The following is a 24724-nucleotide window of genomic DNA, read 5'->3' as shown; positions in this document are numbered from 1 at the left end:
TGCTACATCATACTATTACATTACAAGTCTTGCTACTGGCAAGACATTCCACATATTTTAGAGTTTCTTAGCAATTATATTCATTTTTTTTAAATTTATTTTTTGTTGGGGGGGGGGGGGGGGAGTAGGGCGTTTAGGGGTTCTAACACTTGGTAAATGTAATTCAATAATTCGAACTTAGACCAGTGTCAAAAAAAAGGCAAAATGATTAAAAAATGTTTCTGGTCAAGACATTCCCTTTATAATTTTAATAATATATTGGTTATATATTAATGTATCTGTCAGCGTTCAACTAAGGTAAAATCACAGAAGAAAGATTTTTAACTTGTTTATTTTATTATAGTATTCAGATGCATTCAATATTACTCTGAAGAGATATTCACCTATGTAAGAATTGTATATCACGTTTTTAGTTTACAAGTAGTAATCCAGTCACTGCTTATAAAGTAACAAATGTTAATAGAATAAATATTATTTACAAATTTCATAAATAGATAGAATAACATTAAACAACAAACATAATCTTCTTGGTCCAATTATTTTCACACTTGCATGCACTCACTTCAAACATCACAACTGAGTTTCGGAAGAGTTAAGAACAGGCTCACTTTCGGTAGAGTCTATTGGGTGACCATTGGACTTTCCATTGCACATGCGTACTGTGACTTCCTTTCTATTCTTGACACTTCCGGTTCGGACAGTTGAATATTCGGTCATTGAAGTGTTTGTAAGTTTAACCTTCAGTCCGCCAATCAACGGCCTCATAAGTTTTTTAAACTCCTGTCTGAAAATTTTTCCAGTCAGCATATATATGTAAAAATTTCCAGCATAATGAGTCATACCTATTTCTTCAATAACAGTTTTTGCCCAGTAATACTGGAAATGTGCTCTCCAAGCGTCCGTAATTTCCGGTAAATCTTTCTCGATACCTGGAGGGAAAGTATAATACAGGGTCACAATGACCGTCACCGGAAGTGTGGTAAATATTTGGTAAAATGAAACTGCTAAAAGCATCACTGTTGTTGCGGAGTTTCGATGCGTTCGGGAATGAAGCGTACTCTGTTCAAACTTTGAAAGTTTTCTAGCTTCCACAATCACATGGATATTGAAATATAGAATTGACAATGGCACTAACAGAAACACAAATGCTTCCACACACCAAGTCCATATTGTCCAAAACGACGCAGTCCCATATTCAACCACTGATCCTCGAAGAAAACACTTCTTATTTTGCGAGTCGTAGGACCAGAAAAACCCCTGAATGCTGTTAATGCATAAACAACCCACGGTTGTGCAGACAATAACAATCTTAGCATTTCTCGTAGTACACCATGCCTCTCTTTTGAACGGGTGACAGATACTGATGTATCGTTCAACAGTAAACGACAGTACTAGAATCGGGGACAAATATTGAGATGTCAAGAATATTATGGGGTAAAATTCACAAATGAAAGGTAAATCCAAGCATTTCACTTCCCACTTTTCATTGAGTTCATATACAACTTGCAGTGACAAAAACACAAGGTCCACAAGAGCCAAAGCAGCAAGGTAATATCCGGATGAGTTGCGCATGCGCCGCTGGAGCCATATGATAAGAGAAAATATGTTCCCGGGAAATCCAATGACGTAAGTGTAAGGAGTGACGTATTTATCGACAGCCACGGCCTCTGGACAGAAAGTAGAGTATATGTCATAATGGATGGCTGCGGTGGACGATTCGTTGTACAGAGGTGTGGTCAGGTTACTATCAAAGGACGCATTCAGTGACATTGTCGTCTGCAAGGAGAAAAAAATGACATGAGACGTTTCATAGAACATAACTAGTATATCATATCGTAGGAGGAAAATATTATTTTGATTTTTTTTAAAGATAATTGCTCAAAATTTCATGATGCATTGGTGCCTGGTTTTCAAGTAACTTATAATGAAATTGCACTAAAAATTACATTTCTACTGGATCATTTCTACTGGATCTTAAATAATTTTAAGGAAATGTGCACGATAGAGTTGCGATGTATACGAGTTGTAATAAATATAAAACTGAATACTAAAATATACCAAAAATAGCAATAATATGCGAGTTGTCATTGCAAAACTTACAAAAGAAGAGCAATAAGAAGCATTATTACTTCTCCTTTCATTTATTAAAACGTGCAATTTCTTGCGCAACGCACAGATTTTTCACTTGCTAAGACCACACGCTATGTTTACAAAGGAATCAGAACTTCGATTAGTTAGGCATGGCTTAGCGTTTTAAAAGCATTTTGTTTAGACTTTAATTGAAGTTGAACAATTCCTACTCCCTCCTCGGAATGTTTTATCCTCTAAACAATCCTCGTGTTCAGTCTAAAACCGACTTGGAATGTTAGACGTTTATTTATTTTTTCACTGTTTTTCTTATCTTTCTTTTTTCTCATCGTTTGCTGTTTGCAGATTGTTCTTGGTGCATGATAAAATTTCGTTTTCAGCCTTACTTTATTAATTATTATTACAAAATCATATCTACTTTAAATGGACAAGAGCATTGTAAAAGTTCAAACTAATTGAAAAATGGTCGCCATGAATTATTCATTATTGTAATCATAGGCCAAAGTTACTCTACCATTTATAAAGCGTTTAGTCATGGTTTTAACCCAAAGAATGGGGACAAGTAGAGAAAAAAATGACAACAACACAAATTACAGTTGAGTTAAAAAATACAGCCATGTTCTGCAAAGTCGGTGCAGTAACCCCCCCCCCCCCGCCCCCCCCCCCCCCCCAATAAAAAATACAATAAAACATAATCATCAGTGTCACGTGACAACGCCATGATCCCTGTTCATTCAGAATGCATTCATTGGTATTCCAGAAGATGGACGAGCAGACTAACAAACCATTAATCCCAGGGAAATATTGAGTCAAGACGCGGCACCGATGTTCATGTTCCATTAATCATGAAAGTCGTCAAAATGGTTAAACTAATGAGCTTAACTGTTGTACCTTACGGGAATGACTTGTAAATATTTGCTAATTAATGGAGAATACTTTTGTAGAATTTCTCCCTTTTCTCGCATAATTCGCCGCAGCAATCTCTCCGTTTAGGCTCATTGTCGAATTTTTAGAAGTTGGATTAAACAGTTAAAGAAATTGATAATTATTAATTGCGTAAAAAAAATTTAATCAAAAGATATGCTAAGAAAAACGATTTGGCGATCTATCAAGGGACTTTGAACGATATTGATTAAGACATCAGGGGATGAATTGATTAAAGCCCGCACGGGGTTGCATAAGCGCAGCGATGGGAAATGTACCACAAGACAGTGATTGAGGCGCTACAATCCGCGGGTCAGCGCTGCTAGGATCTTACAAGCTCCAATAATGCGAGTACAATTCACAAAGAGGTGCTCAAAAGAGAGGTCACATAGGAAAAAAACCTTCGATGTTGATATCTATCAAACAGATCACGATATTGGATTGTAAATCAATAATATAAAAATATAATTCAAAAATTTCAAATCATCATCCACCATTTAAAGCAAACATATATAGTAAATCCATTCATTGTATTTTAATCATTTATAAAATTTCAATGAAATAAAGCTATAAAATTACAAATTATATTATTTCTCCATTGTTTATGAATCGTCTTTGGTATGACTTAAATGTATTATCATTAAGTTGATGAAATTTAACACTCTGTGTCATTGGGAAAATTTAAAAAACAAATTCTAATTCAGAAAGTCATGAAGTTTTATAAATGTTAACATGAAATTAAGTTCCGTTAAAGAATTGATAATTCAACTAATGTATGCCATATACATGCAAAATTATAATGTTACCGTACTTTTTAAAGAAAAAAATCTTATATTTATACCAAAGAACAAACTTTAAAGTCTAGAGAAATCTGGGAAGTACAACAAAAATACCAAAACATTTCTGTATTTCTTTTAGACAACATCACAATTGTAAACAAATAAATTGTATGATTTGTCTGTTGTTATTGTGTTGTTATGGAATTGAGGTGTATAGATCGTAGGTTTCCTATATAGAGCAATCTATCGCTTTATTCCACAGCCCGAGGCTTTAATTAGGCTCTTGTCGCCCGTTACAAGCAGAATCTACACCGCCAAATAAATCTGGACAATCAATGCATTCTAATAATTCGTGAAGCTGATTTTGTTGGGGAAAATTTCATATCAGTTTTTAAGGTATTAACAACTCAAAAGAAACGTTCTCTGTCACTCGTAAATACAAAAAAACTTACTTTGTATCGATGAATAAAAGCACACAGGTAAGAAAAAGTCCTGATTTTATCAACAAACAGTTTATCAAATTCATCTGGTTTGTACACAATCAAACATTGAACCAACGAGCGTTCATGTCTGGTTTAACATCCAAATTGTTCTTAAAATTTGAATGATCTCGGGCTCCACTGACATTCACTTTTGGTTTTCTACAGAAATGATAACTTAAGATTTAAATGGTATACCACAAGCGCGTCTATACACCGAATAACCATTCCGAGCCAACAAGGCCACCAAGATATGACTACCTAGTCTTAAGTACAATGTGTCCGTCACTCATCTACGAATCTATGGAAGACTTGTTTCGTGCTGTGAACAAAATTGTCCTCGTTTCTGTTGCAAAGGCTTTTTCTCGTTATCGCTAATTTTTGTTACCCAGGTGCAGCGAAACCAATTCTGTGTAGGAACTACTTACAGTAGATCACTGCTGTAAAAGACGCACAGATACTGGGAGAATCACAATGCATTACCACTTACACATAGCACATATATAACGGGAAGGGTTAGACAGCCGCCCGGCGTCATACGCTATCTGTGTGTTTGGCTGACCATCTGACGGCTGTCCGGATCGCTCCTGATGCCAAGATAAGACGTTTCGTTGGTGTTTTTTGTTTTCTATTCAACGCGCTTATCTACAGTCTATACTTTTTCTTTTCACATCAAGGAAACGTTAATCTTCATCCTAAAAATACGTCTATCAAAAATCATTGTCTGTACTTACATAATGTCGTTCGGATAATACTTTAATCCATCTTTTCTGACAAGTGTCAACTTAACATCCGCTTATAATCTGATTTTTATGTTAAGAGGAAAAAAATTATTCAGTGATCCGACCTCCGACGTAAACACGGGAGAATTGATCACAAACTCCCAACCTCGTCACAACGCTTGCTTATAACCAACTTAAATGGACGCACGTCAATGAAAATCATGCCAGGACCTCCGTATGCCTATGAGATTGGATTCACAGTTAATAATATGCCTGGATATACTTTCTCTGTCCCGTCCATGAATTACGTCTATATTTTTTTATCACTATAATAGTTGACATTGTGTGCTTTTTTCTTAAGAGATAACGTGCACGAAACACATCTGGTGGTCCAGTGATCTTAGGAAATGTGACCCCCTCTCTAATGTGCCCAAATAACTGCCACGTGATGGGCTTAATCATAGCCTTTACGCGGTCAGGGAGGGTGAAAGCGGATGGCTAATTATCCCATGTTACGCCTTCCTCTAGGAAATGACCCCTCTTAGACACGATACATTTCCTATTTTTCCCAATGTTTATTATTTTAACAAATTTGACATATTTATTGGAATATATTTTTAAAAAATTAACAAAAAATGCATAGATGTGAAAATGCAGTTCACACATACGGAACTTAAATTGCCATTTATTTATTCACATGCAGATTCATTACGAAAACCGTTACAACGAAAACTGCAATAATTTCATCCCTTTGTTATTCACTGATAAATGTCGATATTTCTTTTTGGGAGACTCATTCAGACAGAACATTATGGGAAGAACAATCCGTTAAACGAATCAATTAATTGTCCAGAAAGAACAATGCAAAAGCTAATATTCCGCTTGAATGTTTAAGACTTATTGTTCGCAGTATCGCTTCAGCTAGACTATTACTTTCACGAAGAATTGTAACAAATCTCCGGATCCAGATGCTGATTAGAACAAGACACATCGATCGTCCAGCTTTAAATAAATCTGGACAATTTATTGCCTTCAACTATGAAAGGGTGGTTGGTGTGACCTAGTATCTGCGAGTCCAATTGGTTGGGCCATGAACTGTTCAAGAAATCCGGAACTCTGGATTTTAGTGTCTTCAGTATATGGGATACATTTTCATCAATTCTTAGGTATCTTAGGGTACAGTGTTTAGCTGTTTTGGCATGTAACTGTCTGTTATAGCACCATATAATGGCACGGAGGTCCATTTCTTCCAGCGGCCTTTATCATGTCAATAAATATTAATGCGCATCATGGGTATTAAAGTGATTTCCATACACTTTAAACTATTCAGATAAATGGGGCAAAATATAGCGGGAAAATTTACGAGATTTCAGACGTTGATTGGTGCGCGCACCTGCTTCGTGTTTCAATTAGAGTAGACAACTTAGTCTATATATCGTAAACATCTCCAACTGCTAATGAGAGACCTTCAGAATAACAAATTTTAAACAAACAATAAACCCTTTTAATAGATCGTGTAGGCGGCCCGTCAGATAGATTTTGACTCGAAATTTGCAAAATTTCTATCGAAGATTTCCATCGATATCTCTTAACGTTTACATCGCAACATTTTTTTCCACATAAAATTGGCATGTTAATATTCTGTTCTGTTTTCTTCTCAACATGAGGGCACACTAGTTCATTGCTGTTTACATCAGATCATAGTTATTTAACATAACTCACGCGCCGTCATGAAATAACTAATGACCTCATAATATCATTAAAAACAAATGGATGTCATTACAGTTTGGCCACAAATATGTTTCAGAGTAAATAACTTATCGTACTCAAGTCTGTAGACAAGGACCGACGTACACACTCGGCGCTTCCTTTTGTCCTAATTAGAACACAATGTTCTTGCTAATCATTAATTGCCAAGTATCTCCATTGTTTTGAACGCCGGAAGTACATGTTCATAATAGGCAGTGATCATGAGATGGTCAGTCAGTTGTGGGATATATCGGATATGACCAATCACAGGAAAACAAGTTTGCTGACTTGCGGAAATATGTTGTTAAAATTATTTAAAGATTTCCTTGTTTTAAACAACGATGACCATAATTGCGACAAGTCTTTCAAAATGGCCGTTTTATCACCTGCAACTATTTTAGATATTATTTGAATAGAAGGGGGAAACATGTAGTTTACTTCGAGCTGGGCGGAAATCTTCGCGACGGTAAATTACAGGGTTTGGATATCTCTCCACACACAATGTGCTGTTGGTTAGGGATGTTGCATTAGACACCAGCAGTTCATCGCCCTAAGAAACTAAGCGAGAATCCCAAGTGTTTTCGTACTTCTCCGCTATTTTAAGAAACTTTATGTGAATGGTTTTAATCAGGTCTAAAAAACGTTATTATTTAACACCGAAGACGTTAATGTTCTTTTATCTCGCCTAGAAAAATGACAGTTTCAATTCAACAAATTGAAGACACACTCGTTTGTGGCTAATGTCTTGTCAAAAACTCATAAAATTGACAATCTGAGATTTAATTAAGATTGCTGTCTTACTTTTAACAATTTTCGACGAGATTTACCTAACCGCTAGCTATACCTGAAGAAAAACCACAACTATCATAGAAAGAATAGATAATCTGTATTAACTTTGCCGAAAAGCCTCGAAAGTACTTTAACTCTAAAAAGTAGTTTTGATGTAACTTTAGAGCATCAAAAGCTACACCTGTACGTGTATGTTACAGCTTTTGGTGATATATTTACATGATATTACATTACATAAGGTGATTGTATTGGCACACGTAACGTAATTTTGAGGTCAATAGTATTTTCAAAGGTCAATATTTCTGAATCCTTGGTGGACTGGCTCAACAAACAACCAATCGCTCTCTATTTCACAGTTTGTATCATATGATTATTAATTATGCTAATAAATTCAATCTGGAAAATAAAATGATTGTTTTTTTAAGATCTGACACATCTGAAAGTCGACTGAATTTTTGTTTGCAGGTGGCATCGTACAGAAATTTTGAAATCATATTTGGAACGAAGGTAAGGTCGAGAGTCCTTTTGGGTTTTTTATATACTTTTAATCAATGCTTTCTACAGATTTAAATAATGAATAAATGTAGAATGATTTAATCGAATTCAGGAACTGCATTACAAAAGAAACAAAACAATAAAGAGAAGAAATCATATAAACTAAGGTGCAGATAATTTCAACTTGAGTAGGCAGTTCCCCATTAATTACATGTACTTGGAAATTTTGAACACAGGAACAAGATCTATACAATTTTATCTTTTTAAAAAAATATCTGATATTTTATTTTAACAATAAAATACATTCTACTCATTCTACTAAACTTCATTTTTTCCACAACAAATTTAAATTATCATTTGTTTTACAAGATGTGATTTTTACGCCCATAAAACCAATTTATTGGCTGTCCTATGCAGATCACTTCACTAAAGCATGTTTTATGTCTGATCGGGAAGTGAGTACTTTTTGAATAACCTGGTCAATGCAATAACATGGCCATTAAATTAATGCAACCATATAACAAAAGTAAAAAATATGAAATATTTACACTCTGAAACAGGATTAATCAATTTTCAAGGATCTCCGCGCTTAAGCAATGCAAATGTCTTCGAACTATAATAAACTGCCATGCTTGTCGCAACTTTATGCTGTCTTAATAGTTTTGTACCACACAGAAGAAGATTTGAATTTTCCATTTTAGTCCGATAGAATTGTTTTTGAGTTGACGAAAGAATATTGACGTTGAAAACGGACACGTTTGTCACCTTCTAAAATTTAAGCCAAAAATAGGAATTGACATTAATTTAATTCTAAGATGGTTTATCATTTGTTGTTTGAAGATCTTAGCTGCATAATCGCATGCAGATATGAGAATAGTTAAATTGGTATCTTGCAGATGTGTGGTTTTAAAATAGCATAAAATTATATCTGACGTTTGCAAAATGAGCATGTTTCTAAATAGGAACAATATTTTTTTTTTGCTCAGAAAGTTTTAACTCCAAAGGTTGCTCGATTTTACAATTGCAAAACATTTCAAGATTACCAAAACTAAATTACGATGAGTTGCTTCAAAAATCTTCTTAATAATTAGCAGAGATATTTTTTACATTAGACCACTGATGCTAAAATACACTTGATCTTTAACTTGTTATTGACATATCATTCTGCACGTACCTTCAATGAATCTAATAGGCCCATGTTGATTGAACAAATGAAAGCATTCCAACAGAACACAAGTGTGAATCAATAGCTAGTGATAACCAATTAAAATGAAATAAAGATTCAAGTGCTTATCATTCATATTAATAGTTTAATCATATGCCGTTAATTTTCGTTCGCTATTTTTCCACCATTCTATCTACCAATCAAATTTCAGCTTTCAAAGATCCATTGGAGGATACTCAACCTTTCAAATTGCTTGATACTTTCCCCAGGTAATTGCAGTTATTTATATTCAGTCTTAACGTTTATGTTAAGATTTCTAATTTTAGTCTGCTTATTTTTACATAAGTGTCAGGGATTTGGATTGATGTATTATGCGGTTGATATTGTTAACAAAAAATTTTTTTCAAAAGAAGGGAGTATTGATTTTTTTTAAGCAAAAGCAAGTTTGAGAGCTAGACTGTAAATATAAAATTTTAATTTTTTTTTTCAATTATGATAACAGTGATTACAGATTGCAGTTATGTTGTACCGTCTCCGAACGTTACAGACAGAAACGGTTAATAGAATTTGTAATTCAAAATTAAGTTGTAAAACACGTTTTTTAAGGTACAAAATGACTGTTTTCTGCTGTCATATTACATCTGGATTGTGATTTACGGGCCGATACTGTAGTTTTATTACTCCTAATAAATCCTCCTGCACTTTCAATCTTAATTTGACGGTTCTGAGCTGGAAATGGATGCCCAAAAACGAACTTTAAGAAGAAGATTAATTAAATAGTAGCTTGAAATATAGAGATAGAAATCTGAAGAAAAAAAAACAACATCCATTAATTCAAGAAACGGTGATATTAATGTATACATGTATTTTTAACGCATTTCCTCGAGATATAAACCTGATTGATGAATCACGAATGACTTTCGGTTTCACGCGCTTCTAATCTCAAACATGTCTTTGAACACTTGTGACATTTTCTACGTTATCTTTTCTGCAGACTAAACAATTCCAGTAACGCAGTCTCCATATTGCGCAGAGAACAACACATTACTCCTATTACTTAACGTATAAGCCATGCATCCAATGACGCTGAACTCTTTGATGTTTAGGGTGTTGGATAAAAATAGTACTCTGCTTGATGGATGGGTGGTACATTTTAGAAGAAATAAAAAAGAAAGATAGAAAAAGGGAGGATAAAACAATAAAGCAATTCTGTGCATCAACGTAATACAACATTTTTGATGTTGTTCATATTTAAACGGGAGATGTGACAAGCCATCGGAATAATGGTTAAGCAAGGAAGAGGGCATCCACAGATCCGATTCCTGTTTATTCGACCTTGGGATTCGCTCTTCCGTTAAACGCGATTGCGGTCCGTTACTTTCAGACTCAAAGAGCCAGAATTCAATATCGAAAAGTGGGCTCGAACAAGCGTAGATCCAACAGCGTCGCTCTCTAGTATTCATTGTATGTGTAAGGGACAAATTAGGCATAAAATAAGTCCTCAAATGGCAGCGATAGCATCGCTTCTCTTTCCTGCTGTTACAGCGCTAACAACACCTCTATTTACATGTATTAGTGACGTGTCAAGCAATTGTTGCAGAAAACGCAAAAAAAGAAGACAGATTTACGGAGATTATGTAGGTTACGATTTTTAAGTACAGTAATTTATAATGCCTATTTCAGGCACTTTTAGATGTTTTATGGAGGTATTATACACTTTAGGATATATATTTATCACCAGAATTCTGTGACATATGACACACGATCAAAGTCGGTGCATTTTTAAATCGTTATCTGAAATCTATGTCTCTAAAAATAATCTGGATTTTAAGAAAAAAAGAATGCTTAATATATTAAAATGTGTTTTTTAATGTACTTAGAACCCATCATAGATATATTTTTATGAGTGATGCAAGGACGAGCAACTTTTAAGATAAAAGATAAAAAATTATTTTAAGTGCTCATTAGTTTTAAAAGATATCCATTCTATTTAACCATTGCTTGTTCCCTGTTATACCTAAAGGTAAATATGAAATAAATATTCATGTATCGGCAACGTCTGACGTTGGGGGAAAAGTATTCTGAGAGATGACGATATATATATTATATAACGATTGTACCAACGTTTGAGCAGATGTTAATGGCGACGATGGCATGCGACGAATGTAAATATACCAGAATGTTGGACCATGTTGTGTCTGCCTTATCCATTTACCAGACAAATGTCAACTTGTTGGCTTTTTTAAGCGGGACAATTTATACCCCTTGCTTCCTGCTTTGTGCGAAGGCTCTGCATACAAATATTTAGTTTGTCACAGGTGTTTGATGAATGTTTAGAAAATAAAAGGTTAAATACTTTGATACTTTATTACAAAATGACGACAATTAACAACTCAACCCCTAGCATCGATCAACAACAAAAAATTGGCCACTTCCTGAAATAAATCGCCATTGCTAATGACGGTCCAATTTCCCCTGAGTTATAATTAGTTAAGCTCAAAAGAATCCTTATTCTGCAAATTCCCCCATACATTGACATATGTGAAGTGTTTACTGTAATACCAAGTATGTACATATTTACTTGAAACGTAATGACTCAATTGCTTCAAATGCAATAATACGATGAAAGAAATAACAGAGAAGCAAAAGGAAACGGGAGAGATAAAGAAAATGATTTAAAACAGTCACGTGAATTCATTAAACAAAAATGAATTGAATTAATGAATTAAATAAGTTGGTTGAATCTGTTATACTCAGTATGTTATTTTGAAATTTGAAACGATAAACAAAGAATGTTTTGCATTCAAATAAGTAATATGAAAGTGTGAAAGTCAATAATATATCCTCCGCTTAAATCATAGTTTAGCAAGCAAGTGGTCCCTGATTTTGTTTGAATGACACTTGCTACTTTAATCCGTTGAAGAAAATATTTCAAAATATGGTACTTTTGTAGTACTGTCATTATTAGAAATACTACTAAACTCGAAACATATTAATTAGATGTTACTTTCTTTGTTTCCGTTGCCAATGACTTCCATTTGTAAGTGGCGTTGGAATAAACGACTCTATGACACATATTTTATGCTTCAATCTAAGAATTTTATTTTTGACGTCGTAACGAGAAATAAAGCGAGAGTAAGAACCATTTTAACAAGAGTTTGGACTTTGGGTTGTTGTGTCCAACAGCAATGTGACGTAAGCCTATCTATTTAACTGTTGGCCACTCAGTCATGGCTCTTTGAAATCAACAAGATTTATCAGGGTTTTGAGCTAAGACTACGCAATCGGTGTATATTTCGCTTGAAACCAGCTTCATTTTTAACCTGTTTTGACGCAAGAATTAGACAGTTACGTTCTACTGAAAGTCCAAGGCCTTATTAAAATGGTTCTACTGTGTCCTATCAGATGTTGTTAGCAATATCACGGAGATATTGCAGTACATGATATGAGTATATTTATCCTCAATAAAGAATTTTCTTACTTTATGTAGTGCTGAATCTAATGTGATCAATTGTGAAAAATATCAAAATTTCCAAAAAAAATACATTAAGAAAATTAAATTTATTGTTTTAGACTATAAAGATTCATGGATCATAAACAGTTTTGTTTTATTTGTGACAGTGAATCTACTGGTTAAGAACTTGGGTCGAATCGTCTTATTTGACTTATTTTTTTCATATTATATTGATTTGAACTCGGATTTAGATTTTATATGGATTGGCAGCTTTATAGCTCGTAAAACTCGCCGATGAAACTGTACTTTCCTTTTTTAATACTTGAAACATCTATTAAATGTCTTACCTAAAGAAATCGATGTCGTAAAGTCCCAGGACAAGAGTGAATAATAACATCGAAGAACATCAACAATTCATAGAACTTTTTAGAAAACCGCGGTGCAAGCCTCATGAGTTTGTTTAACTATATACATGTACATAGAGAAAACCAAGATTCTTCAATATTATATCCTTTGAAAAGTATAAGAAGTATGGGTTATATATATATATACAGAAAACACAAGAAGCTGTCTCAAGCAGATTCATGATTGAACAAGTCTTCTTCACTCAATCATTTACTTGATCTTGAAAGAAATTGCAGAAAAAACGCGAACTTTTCGACCAGACAGACATACAAAGTAATTACTGGTGCTTCACGATTGCAGGGTTAGGTTTTACAACAAGACATGCAAGCAACGGTCGATTCGAATCTGCCCTGCATTGACTTATTTTTTCTTATTTCAAAGGTACTTTTAAGTAGAACAAGCACATCTTTTTACTTGAATTGGCATAACAGAGACGAAGATTACCGATTATACAGGAGACATACAAACTTGTGTCAATTTCCGTTAATTCTTTTCATTTGAAATATTACGACGGTTATTGGATATGACAACAAAGAAAAACTAGTGCGATTCCAAAGGAAGCCCTAGATGTTCCTGCCGTCGCAGACCGATGTTATAGATTCATAAAACAGGCGTTCGGTTCCAATGTTTTTAATCCTTGACAACTTAAAAGGCTGGATTTGAATCACGACTTACACAAATTAAAAAATCTCTTGCGCTGCAAACTCTTTGATTTTTGTGAGAAAGAATTTTTGTTCTCCCTAACTCTTTGCTTCGATATACAGTAGGTATTGTAGGGCATCTCTCTGTCTTCAAATAAAAAATAAGTTAACGAAGTTATTTTTTTCATTAAAACGTACTCACATGTTTTGATCGAAGAATGACAGGTAAATTGTGACCCCTAAGGAATATCTTTACCTTGGTGTCGCGGAAAACTTCTCAAAACCCACATTAAAGAGCTGTGAATGTTGGAACTCGTTTTATCACCAGCGGCAGAATGCATTCATGTTGCGTTTTATTAGTTTGTTGTCATTAAAGATGCTATATATAATCATAGATGTTCAAGTTCAAGATTAAAGAAATATCAACTTATATTTTTAAATTGTCTGATTGGTGTTTATTTATATTATCTGTAGAGAATACTCCGCAAATGATAAAGGTCGATATCTCAAAAACACTCGCTTTGATATGATAGAAAATAGATAGATTAAACTTGCATAATACAACGTGTTATATATATATATATATATATATATATATATATATATATATATATATATATATATATATATATATATAAGAAATTGAACACAAAGCCCATGGGCCACGTCGCTCACCTTGCCAGTCCAACTTTATCTCAAGTCATTAACCTAATACTACATCTGCTGCTATAAACATGTCTCCAAAAGACCGCACCCCCATGGTCAGAAACATTGACCTTTCTGTAAATACATGGATCACATGTTGCTTTCATTAAACTATCAGGCGGTTTCACATTTACAAATTCTAGCCTCTACATTTTTTTTACATAAAAGTTTTTTCCTGTATATAATGTCTCGATATACTAGTAACCCATTTTCATTATTTTCCAATTAGTTCCCTTTGGAAGGAAGTTCTTAACTTATAGATAATCTCTTACTTTTTCTTGAAAATTATCTATAGATTAGGCTGAAAGTTTTCCTTGGCAACTAAAATAAAAATTATACAATTCATTTATATTTCCTTAAAACGAAAAAAAGCCAGATTCTAATCTATAGCTAATTCAAACTTATTTTTTTTTAAATTTCCTGAGATATCAAAATATATTAATGTTCAAAAGGACAATAACCGCGGTCCTTGGTTCCATCTTTCAATATTTTCTTTAACAATATTTATCTTTTTAATATGCCTTTTCAATTTTTTTATTTTTCTGGGTTTTTTTTATAGTAGAATCTAGGTTATCAACCGTTCAAATGTCCTAATCATTACATTATTTCTTCAGTAAAAGCTCTACTACATTAAACCTCAATGTATATACAGGAGTCGTGACCGAAACATCATTTTCTGATAACAGAAATCGGGGAAAAAAAGAAACATTTCGAGTGCTAATGACATGCGCTATATTCTCCTGGGGGGCAAATATTTTAAGGGTTTTTTGTTTATTTTTCTTCTGAACTTAAAGTAATCCGTACCACCAATCTGCACTTTAAAGTGTAATTTTAAAACATCTTCTTATTTTTTTTTATTATGTAAACTCTTTTATCAACTACCGTTTTCTTAGTGCAGTGGACATTTTCCATCGATTTGGGTATTTAATGGCACACGGCTTACTTAATTTACCTTCTTCATGCGGATCATACCTTTACATTGCAGTACATCTGTATTTTTTTAGGAGACACAACGTAATATGCACCTCACATATAAATACTCATTAAAAAGAGTTTGACAGGTGACAAATTTAAAACCGTGGCTCTCGTGTCAATGTTAACACGAATTCTCAGGCGCTATGCACCGTCTCTGATAGCATAACGCTCTTGCTAGATTAACTTGGGCCGAATGTCAAATTACAAAAAAAAATTAAGGTGTTCAAATAGATAATTACAATTAATTTGAACGAAAGAACGTTTACAGGAACCAATTCTAAAGATGGATGTATCTGTAGTTTTCTGTAGGCTTATTTTCTAAAATTTATGCAAACAACAGTAATGCCTGTCTGAAATTTATTACTCATGTCATCATGTATTATTACAATAAAAGTTTCGACCGTTCAATGAATTTATATAAAGATCAGATTAATTAAGTTTAACATTATACATGGTAACTTACGATATAAAACCACAAACCCTGTACGGTTTTTATAGACACACCAAATCATATTTATGTCCTATATGTCAAAATAGACAAATTTCGAATTGTAATCTCTCTACTCTTATAGAGATTTCGCCGCAGTTAAAACAATGGTTGAATTGTCTTTTAGCCATTAAAATCCAAAAATTATCAGAGATGAACTTGGTGTAAACTTTCATGTTAAATAAATCAACAAACTAATCATCTGGTAATATTCTTGTCGAGGGCGATTTAATGAAGTTACTCTGTACTTTTATTATTCCCCGATTCTACAAAATGGTACTCCTATTGTTACGTCCTATATAGGCATTTTCCCAAGTCAAGGGTTTCTGATCCGCACCGCTTCTCAGAAACCCTTGACTTGGGAAGATGCCTATATAGATGAAGAATTATGCGTGAGATTTAACTATATTTCTGAAGAAAAAAGTTTATTTGTATATGGTTATTTAATATTTGCATTGTTAGTAAGTGAAAATGCTTACCTTCTTCCTGTGTATCTTTCCAAATCAGTTAGATTAACACAACAAAATCGATCCCATCTAAAAAAAAAAATAAATAAACAAAATCAAGAAAGATTTAGAGAAAGAAGCCACTTGAATTATATTGCGGTGCTTTTGGGTCATTGTTTTCTCATGGTTACGTCCTTGACTTACTGATCTAATCCTAAATCCCGAAAAAAATATTTTCTCCAAACACATCTTATGAAAACTTTTAATAGGTGGTGGACCTTCCTCAACGCTGATGAAAACCAACGTTAACTGTCTTCAACTTTTCAAGTGAGGAATTTGTTATTGAAATAAATTTACAAATGCTTTGAAGCATGAACGCCGAGATTTTTTCGACAGATTAGAAACATCTTTCGCCATTAGCTCATGCATATGCAGAGCGGGCGAAAGTACAATTATAATTAGAAGGCAAACAACGTATCACTGTTTGATTAAAGGTAAAGTTATAAAAATTTCAACAGGTTTCGTGAAGAAATCCAACTTTGTAATTTATGCCCAGACTCCAAAGTAGATCCTTAATGCGTCAAGATATGAAAAAAATAAACACCCAAAGTACAAAGCTTTCTTTTTATCTCACATTATTGTATGTCTAAGGAATATATTATCTGTGGTTTAAAACATTGACTAAACTCTACAACTTGTCTGCAATTTTTATAATTTCTTTTTTATCGTTTAAGCGTATTTGTGGTTTTGCTATAACCTTTTGAGTTTTTTGGTTGTTGTTTGGCATTCTGTATAATCTATCAGTCTCATAGCTCAGAGGTTCAAGACTACTTTGGTATCCATCAGAAGTCGTTTGAAGTGGATATTTTAGTCGCGGCATTATCATAATATTTCGGTTTCTTTGATACGTATCAGATTGAATAATTTTAAGGGGAAAAAAACGAATGACAAAGCCTCGTCTTCATGTATCCGATTTCAAAACTTGCCGTCTATCAAATATATTCCCTATTTCAAGACTGGGTGACCCGGATTTAATTTCAGAAAAAATGAGTTAATGCCCTATCAAACCCATCATTAGAAATGTACCTTTTGCTCCGGAGAGCTATCTCTGGGAACTTTTAAATTGAATGAGAATTCGAAGGGGTTCTTTTCTCTTGAAGGTGCCAATACGTTCTATAACAAAGAAAACAAAAATCTGCATAAATTTCAAATTACGTTTGTTTTTATAGATCTTCCGTATAATTCACTTTCTTTACTTACCCTGTTTCATGAAAATTTAACGAAAAATCCGTGAATGAAATTAGACTGCTTTAAAAGATTCGTTTGTTAAATGTCCAACCTTGCTCACCTTTGCAAAACTGTTTTGCTGGCAAAACAACAATACGTTGGTATGTTGATGTTCAGATTATAAATGGTTATCGGTGAATTAAGGGTTTTGTGATCTTGGTTATGGCCTCTCTGTGTCTCGAACGAACCCGACCTTCCCCGGACTGTGAAAAGATTTGCATTATGGGTTGACGTGATTAGAGTCAAGCTCCGGAGATAACAATTGTCCACATGGGGTCATTCAATTAAAAACAGAATTACATTGTGACGGACTCCCCTCTAGTCTTGCCAAATGGATAACCGGGCATATACACGTATTTTAATTTTCTAGAACATTCCACCTAGAGGGTTGTTATTAATTTCACCTAATTCATACATAACATACATATACTCTGTTATATTACACAAAGCATACGATCTATGCACCATGTTGAATTACAGCACCAGAATAATATCATCGATATTAAGGTTTGGTGTTGTTTAAAAGCAGAGAGTCAAAAATAGGTTCCCAGGAACATTAAGCAAAGGAGACGGTTACTTTTAGTTGCTTTCATATTTAGATTAATAGTGTCTTAATTACCTTAAGTATACTTGAAGGTATGCCTCCCTTCTCATCTGCTCTTCATCTCATGATATGCTTTAATCAACCGGTGACACAAACTGGCATGCACGTGTTCATAAGCATGCAATAAAAACACTGCATAATGCACATGCACTATTGTATCCCGGCAAGTAAAAATTTCTAAGTCATTTTGGTTTCTTTCCCCGAGTTTCGATACGACGGGGAAACAAAAGTGGGCTTAGCATACATATACGTATGTACAAACAAGACCACACGGCAAATGTCAATATTGAGACAAAAATATGATTAGTTAAATTAGATAGTTTTAACTTTATCGAGTTTATTCCAGCCCAAAAATTTTTCAAATATAAGGCAATAGTTAACAGATCGATTAAGTAAATATATTTTATCCAATGGCTGGAAAATATAAAAATGTGCGATGTAAGATCTCATATTTTTTTCTCGAGATTAATCACAAACATTGTCCTTGGAGATTATCTAAAGCTATCAATCACCGATCTATTTAAACAACGACTTAACACCTGAGGAAGCAATCCGTCTATTAAAAAGTAACTTTGTTTTATTTATTGATAATTGAACTTTTCATTTACAGAGAGCAAAGCTAAAAAATCCAGAGAATTAAAAACAATAAGGGTAACAACATATACTAGAATATGCCAATGCTGTGTTTAAAAGAATTTAAGAAAACATTTTCATTGGCAAGAAAATCTACGGAGTACAATTGTACCTCTCCCCTTGTCATTCATAACTTCAATTGGCGCTCTTAACCTCAGAGAGTTGAGACTCTTAAAATTGGTGAAAGATCCACCAGCTACAAAGGGGAGAGAAATTGCATTCCACCGGTTAATGTCTGTTACGAAAGATTTAAACCAGAGCAAAGCATCTGAAGAAGTTATTTACAAGGCACTGGTAAACAGTTGACGCTTCAGTAGACACCTTGGAACGTTTGCTTCTGTAATTAAAGACCCCTGTTTACAAAAACTTTGAAACTGAGGAGGGGATAATTTGGTGCAACGTTGTCGGTTTTATTTCTTAAAGTTTTTGCTGGAAATAGAATTTAATGACTCTTTTTTTCTTCTCAAAACTTGATTGAAATAATAATTGGAAGTACATTTATATTTAAAAACTTGCAAAGTACATGTATATGATCTGATATATTTTTTAAAGAAAATTAAAGATGGTGTATTCTAGAAATAGATTACTAAAGTGCATAAATTCATTAGATACCGCTTTAAAGAGAAGATCAAGGTATCTTCAACTTGATACTGTAATATCTATTAACACGAACAGGTTTTTTTTCATCGTGACTTTGTGAAGCCCTTAAGTAAATTATTAAACAATTTTTCACGCTTTCTTAGCAGATTCATAGCGTTTTCGGACATTGAAAATGAAATCAAAGTATTGAGGCAACAAACGAGAAGTACCAATGCAGCTTTGCAAAAGCATGTAATTTCGTGACATCTTTTTTTTAAACAAAACATTTTGGTATTATAATTACATCTACTATGCTTTTTTCCCAAAGTACCTATAGCTAATTTTATTAGTTTAAATCCAATTTTCTATGATTGACCATACACTGACATTTACCCACCCACCCCCCCCCCCCAAAAAAAAACAAACAAACTTCCGTTTTCTTATTGTATATAATTTAACCGAAAATGGATTTTAAAAATCTCTTAGCGATAAAAATTTTTTTATCGCCCTAGCGTGTTTTGAGCTCATGACTTGCAGATCAGTAGCTAACTGAAACCTTTTGCGCTTGGTGTTAGACATCAAAATCGTGAAAGGAAAAAATAAATAATTGCTCATTTTGAAAGGAAAACACAATATGGGGGTGTCCATTCATCTTTAAATGAAAAAAAAAAACAGATATGGGAAAATTCTCAGTGGATGATCAGTGTTGAACCCATTATAACTACAATACAGATAGATTTATTAAAGTCTATAACAGAGAAATAATCCGATAGTGTTAGCTCGTGATAAAACGTCGCTTAATTATGCTTTAATCTTCAGTGGGCCATTGGATGACATCTATATGCATACGTTCGTAGTTAACGGTGAAACAAAGAGATCAACTCCGATTATCGGACGTGATGTAAATGGTCTGGTTTAGTATTTGTTAAAGATATTTAGAATGTGTTCTGGATCTAATAAAAGATTGGCACCATTTCTTGGTGGATCAAAGCCATACCGGAATATACAAATATGGAATATAAAAAACCTGTAGTCGACGAGACATTGTAAACATACATGTAAAAAACACATGTACATGGTAGAACTGTGCTATCTCTATTAAGAATCAGTCCCTTTCTGGACATTTTATTTTGCAAATAATTCTAGCCATGTAAAAAAAAAAGGATTGTTTTTGTATGGATGTTATTAATCAAGAAGTTGGAATAATTTTCTAATATATTTTTGAGGAAAAAATTAATTATCTTGCACGTGTTTTGAACTTGTTTTATGTTTGGCCCAAAAATATTTTAATGTTTTTACGGGAATTAAAGGCATTTGTGTAACTAAAGGTATTTTTATCTCAAATATCTCACACGATTACACTTAAAATCCGAGAATTTAAAGAACTTGTCCCATGCTCTGCAAACAAATAACCATATTGGCAATTTTTTTTAAAAAACCGCTTCCACTGTCATACAATATTACGTAAGCGTCAAACGATTGAAAATAATGTTAACATCTGTAACTGCCGTTAATGGGCTTTTTCTGTGGCACTTGATACGATTGCAATTAATTCCTGACATTAATTTCCCACTCATTAAGGATACCATTATGTTTTGTAAGAATTTACGATGGCAGCAAGATTCACCCCGATCCATGGTACAAGTGATCACTTAGCACTGAACACATAATCAGCTAATTTGACTTTTTTTGCATTGAAGATTCCTTTAAACTAGAACCAATTAGAAAAGCGGTGTTGGAGTTTTAAGCATTTATTATGACACACCACATATGTGAGAGATTTATGCCTTTCCCCACACGTGGTGTCCCTTCATTGCTTTCCCTGTGTTGGACTTTGACAAAGAGGGACATGGTTTTGGGCCATGTTGCCAGACACTTCATAATCCAATCTTATTTGCATTTGTGTTAATTAAACAAAGCTCAAAATAGCTGCCTCGAGACAGATGTCTATTAACTTATTCTCTTCCTCTGTTGCTAAAACTGGAACTTTTATCGGCATACAATTTCTTGGTTAATTTTCCTCTCATATTTCTCCCACTGAGATGCATGCTTTAATTAATACGATGCACAAACAACCGATGTATTATATTGTGTTAATTGCATTCTCGGCAATCTGTTTGTGGTTAATAGCAATATCAATGCGCTGATCTAAAAAATAGTTCCCACTAAATGTTGGTCAATTGTGAACAGAAGTACTGGAGAAGTATAATACTTAAATGATCCAGTTGTATACAGGGTATATAAAAGTCAATTGCTATTCTACTTCCATCCTTAAACAAATAGAAAAGAAAAAAAATGTTGAATTGGTTTATAGCAAAGCTTTATAGCATTTATCAGACACAATGTACGGGGGGGGGGGGGGGCTTTTTTGGTCGATTTATTACTTTAAGTTTTATGGAATTTAAAAGAAAGGTAATAGGAGAAATGTGCAATAAACATTACAAATTGGTCGTTACCGTATCTATATTGTGCTATAACGGTGTTTTCCGTACTTCGTTCACATCACATTGTAAATGCACCATAAAGCGTCATCAGTTAAATGGGAAGGGTATTTCAAATTGAGGGGTTGTTTTGAAATGTTTCTTATATACAAAAAATGCAAGTATATTGTAAAACAAAACAACTGTAAATTAAAGAGTTACTATTGTTTTGCACAACTTAACCTTCGTTTCATACCTAAACAAAATACCATTGTATTTACGGATCTCAAAAGATAAAAATAATGTGTTTTGCACCAACGCTAAAAATATGTTTTCTAAAATTACCAATCAGAGGTATTGAAATAAAACCATTGTTAATCGGGTCAATCCAAAAATACATTTTAAAAATATTTTTTGACATTATCACTGATGAATTAATGCTTAAGTTCACAACACCTTTTTTTATAGCGCTTATTCTATTTTTTTAGAGGCTGATTCAGAGAATCGTCGGCTTCTGTCATGCCTTGACAAAGATACAAATCAGGATAAAGTCTTAGTACTAACTAGTACTAAACTCGTACTCATTTTTGTTGTATTTTTATCTACTGCAAATCAATTTGTACTTTTGTAGTCATTGAAAAAAAAACTTGCCAAAGTTTTAAATTTTAATTGATGGATGTTATTTAATAATAAATTTCTAGATCTTCTCTTGTTTCATGTCTTATTTCATATTAATCTTGAATTCAATTCAAGTAGACTATACTGTTTTTGTTTAATCAACGCTCATGATATTCTGTGCAAGTTCCACACTTTTAGTTTTTAACAAATTTAATCGTATGTATGAGATCAATTCCTGTGATTAGTCACATCACATCTATTTCGAATTTCAACATTAATCACCAAATTTTAATAATATTTAACGCTTGAACTGATTGTTCAGAGTTTTGTGTCATGCATTAACGATGATTTCATTTACACTATAAGTTGTTAACTTATGCATTAAAAACCTACAATAAAATATTTTTCTTTAACTCTATACATACAAATCCCATTTTCAAACAAAGGTACCCGTAAATAGAAGGGTTTAAATATGAACCCGTTTAAATTTATAACTTGTAATAAAACAGTTTTAAATTAATATACTAGTACTGTGCAACTACATGACTAGGTAACGCTAGTTTGGTATATGCTAAAATATATCATGTATTCACTGAGTATATCGATCGCATAAGACTCGCATAAAACTAATCTAAATATGCGAGAAAAGTTCTTATAGAATAAGACTCCAATTCTATGGAACATGCAATGAAAATATTGCGACTCATAGCGGAAGGGGGTCGGGATAATTTTTAGCAGAGGTACTGTAGCAGGAAAGTTTATTGGGGTATTCAGACCGCGGCTTCGTGTGCTACCTGCATCCACGTATACAGTAACTATAATAACCTTTTTCATTACATATTCATAACACAGGACATGTTTTGAAAAAAATAGCTTTTTTAATACATTAAAAACTAACAGAGAGTTGTCTAAATTAAGATGATTTCGAAATAGAATGAAATTGGAATAATAGATTCCAATTCTGATCAGAAGGTCGACTATACTTGTCAGGAGTTGGCTTTATACAGGCCTGTATCTATGGTTTATCTAACATCTTCCTATTTTTGTACTTTTATAGATGATCGATTTCTTATTCGTTGCCTTGTTACTCATCAAACGATAATTTTTCTTCCAATGAGATCACTTAAATTTTGTAATTTTAATCAGTTCACATCAAAGACGCCCGGATGCTTCTATTCGAAGCTTGTGTCATTCGTCTATAGTGTCAGATTTTGACGTTAATTTTTTGTAATTTCTTTGATTGTTTTTTGGGGTCTGTTGTGAATACATTTCAAGAGTAACACATTTCTCAGCCTCAGTATTAGTTAGTTGTGCAAATCAATCATCATTTACCAGTCATAACAAAAAGGATAGGGAATATTAAATGCAAATGACATTTATTTTTTTTTCTATGATTTGCCTGTCCTAATCTATTACATTGAAGGAAAAATACATATTTGATCTTTAAGTGCATCTGTACCAATAAAGCTTTCAAATATAAGAAATATTATTAACATTACTTAAGATAATATTCATGTTTCAGCAGCGATTGCATGTTACGACAGTGGAATGGAAAAATATGGTCTTAATCTTAATACTCACCTCAATGGGTTAAAAAAGTCAGATTTCTCCTAATTCTATGGTCAAAACTTGTCCAGAAACTTTGCTCTTTGTCATATGATGATAATTTCCCTGTGTTATACAACAAAATTATCTCTTAACACATTCCGAACGACAAATATAAACAACGCATGCGCATTTAATGCTCCCTAGGCAACCTTATATTGCAGCAGAAAATGTTGTTGCAATGCGTCTTCTATTTAAATTGCTTACGATTAAACGGAATTCATCGGATGGAAATAAATAAGCCTTAGCCTGGAAGATCTATCTATTCTACACATTTATAACTTGTCTTCGTGCTCGAGTTTTTTTTAGTGTCTTGTCTACTGCATTTACTTGTTGTGCGGTAACGACTGTTTGCACAGAGAGAAATACAGCAAGATCAAACGCAGAATGGCGATACAATATTTCACCTCTCTCGCAGAAACTACCTAGACCGCCAGGGGGATTAAAATGTTTCATATGGATAAAAGAACAATTAAACTTTTTATACAACCATATCTAAGTGTTTACCGGCCCTGTTATTTAAACATCCTAAGACTCAGGAACAATGGTATAAATTTCAATCTCTCCTCCTCGATTTTAAAAATAAAATGAGATTTCTTTTGTAAAACACTCATGCAGGTGCATTTCCGTTTTGTGTCAACCATTTTAAAGCACCGATACTAATGTATTTTACTG

The 24724-nt window shown here is 33.4% G+C and overlaps 1 protein-coding gene across 12 annotated transcripts; it reads right to left on the bottom strand.

The window, feature by feature from the left end:
- Nucleotides 1-313: 313 nt before the first annotated feature.
- On the bottom strand, nt 314-24159 carry LOC128178083 (FMRFamide peptide receptor frpr-18-like). Of its 12 annotated transcripts, XM_052845084.1 has the most exons (5): nt 18210-18481; nt 17652-17793; nt 17390-17476; nt 16337-16393; nt 314-1776 (listed from the first exon to the last, which is right to left on the bottom strand). In XM_052845084.1, exon 5 carries the CDS (start codon nt 1768-1770, stop codon nt 571-573), a length of 1200 nt encoding a protein of 399 aa, XP_052701044.1. In that variant the 5' UTR covers nt 1771-1776; nt 16337-16393; nt 17390-17476; nt 17652-17793; nt 18210-18481; the 3' UTR covers nt 314-570. The 12 variants fall into 12 exon arrangements, with proteins under 12 accessions (XP_052701044.1, XP_052701048.1, XP_052701046.1 ...); XM_052845088.1 differs by lacking the exons at nt 17652-17793; nt 18210-18481 and adding an exon at nt 24026-24155; XM_052845086.1 differs by lacking the exon at nt 17652-17793.
- Between the last annotated feature and the right edge of the window lie 565 nt (nt 24160-24724).

The sequence above is a fragment of the Crassostrea angulata genome, chromosome 3, assembly GCF_025612915.1.
Source record: "Crassostrea angulata isolate pt1a10 chromosome 3, ASM2561291v2, whole genome shotgun sequence".
Taxonomy (NCBI): domain Eukaryota; kingdom Metazoa; phylum Mollusca; class Bivalvia; order Ostreida; family Ostreidae; genus Magallana; species Magallana angulata.
The sequence above is the reverse complement of the archived record's forward strand: the minus strand, read 5'-3'. Positions and strand labels throughout refer to the sequence as shown.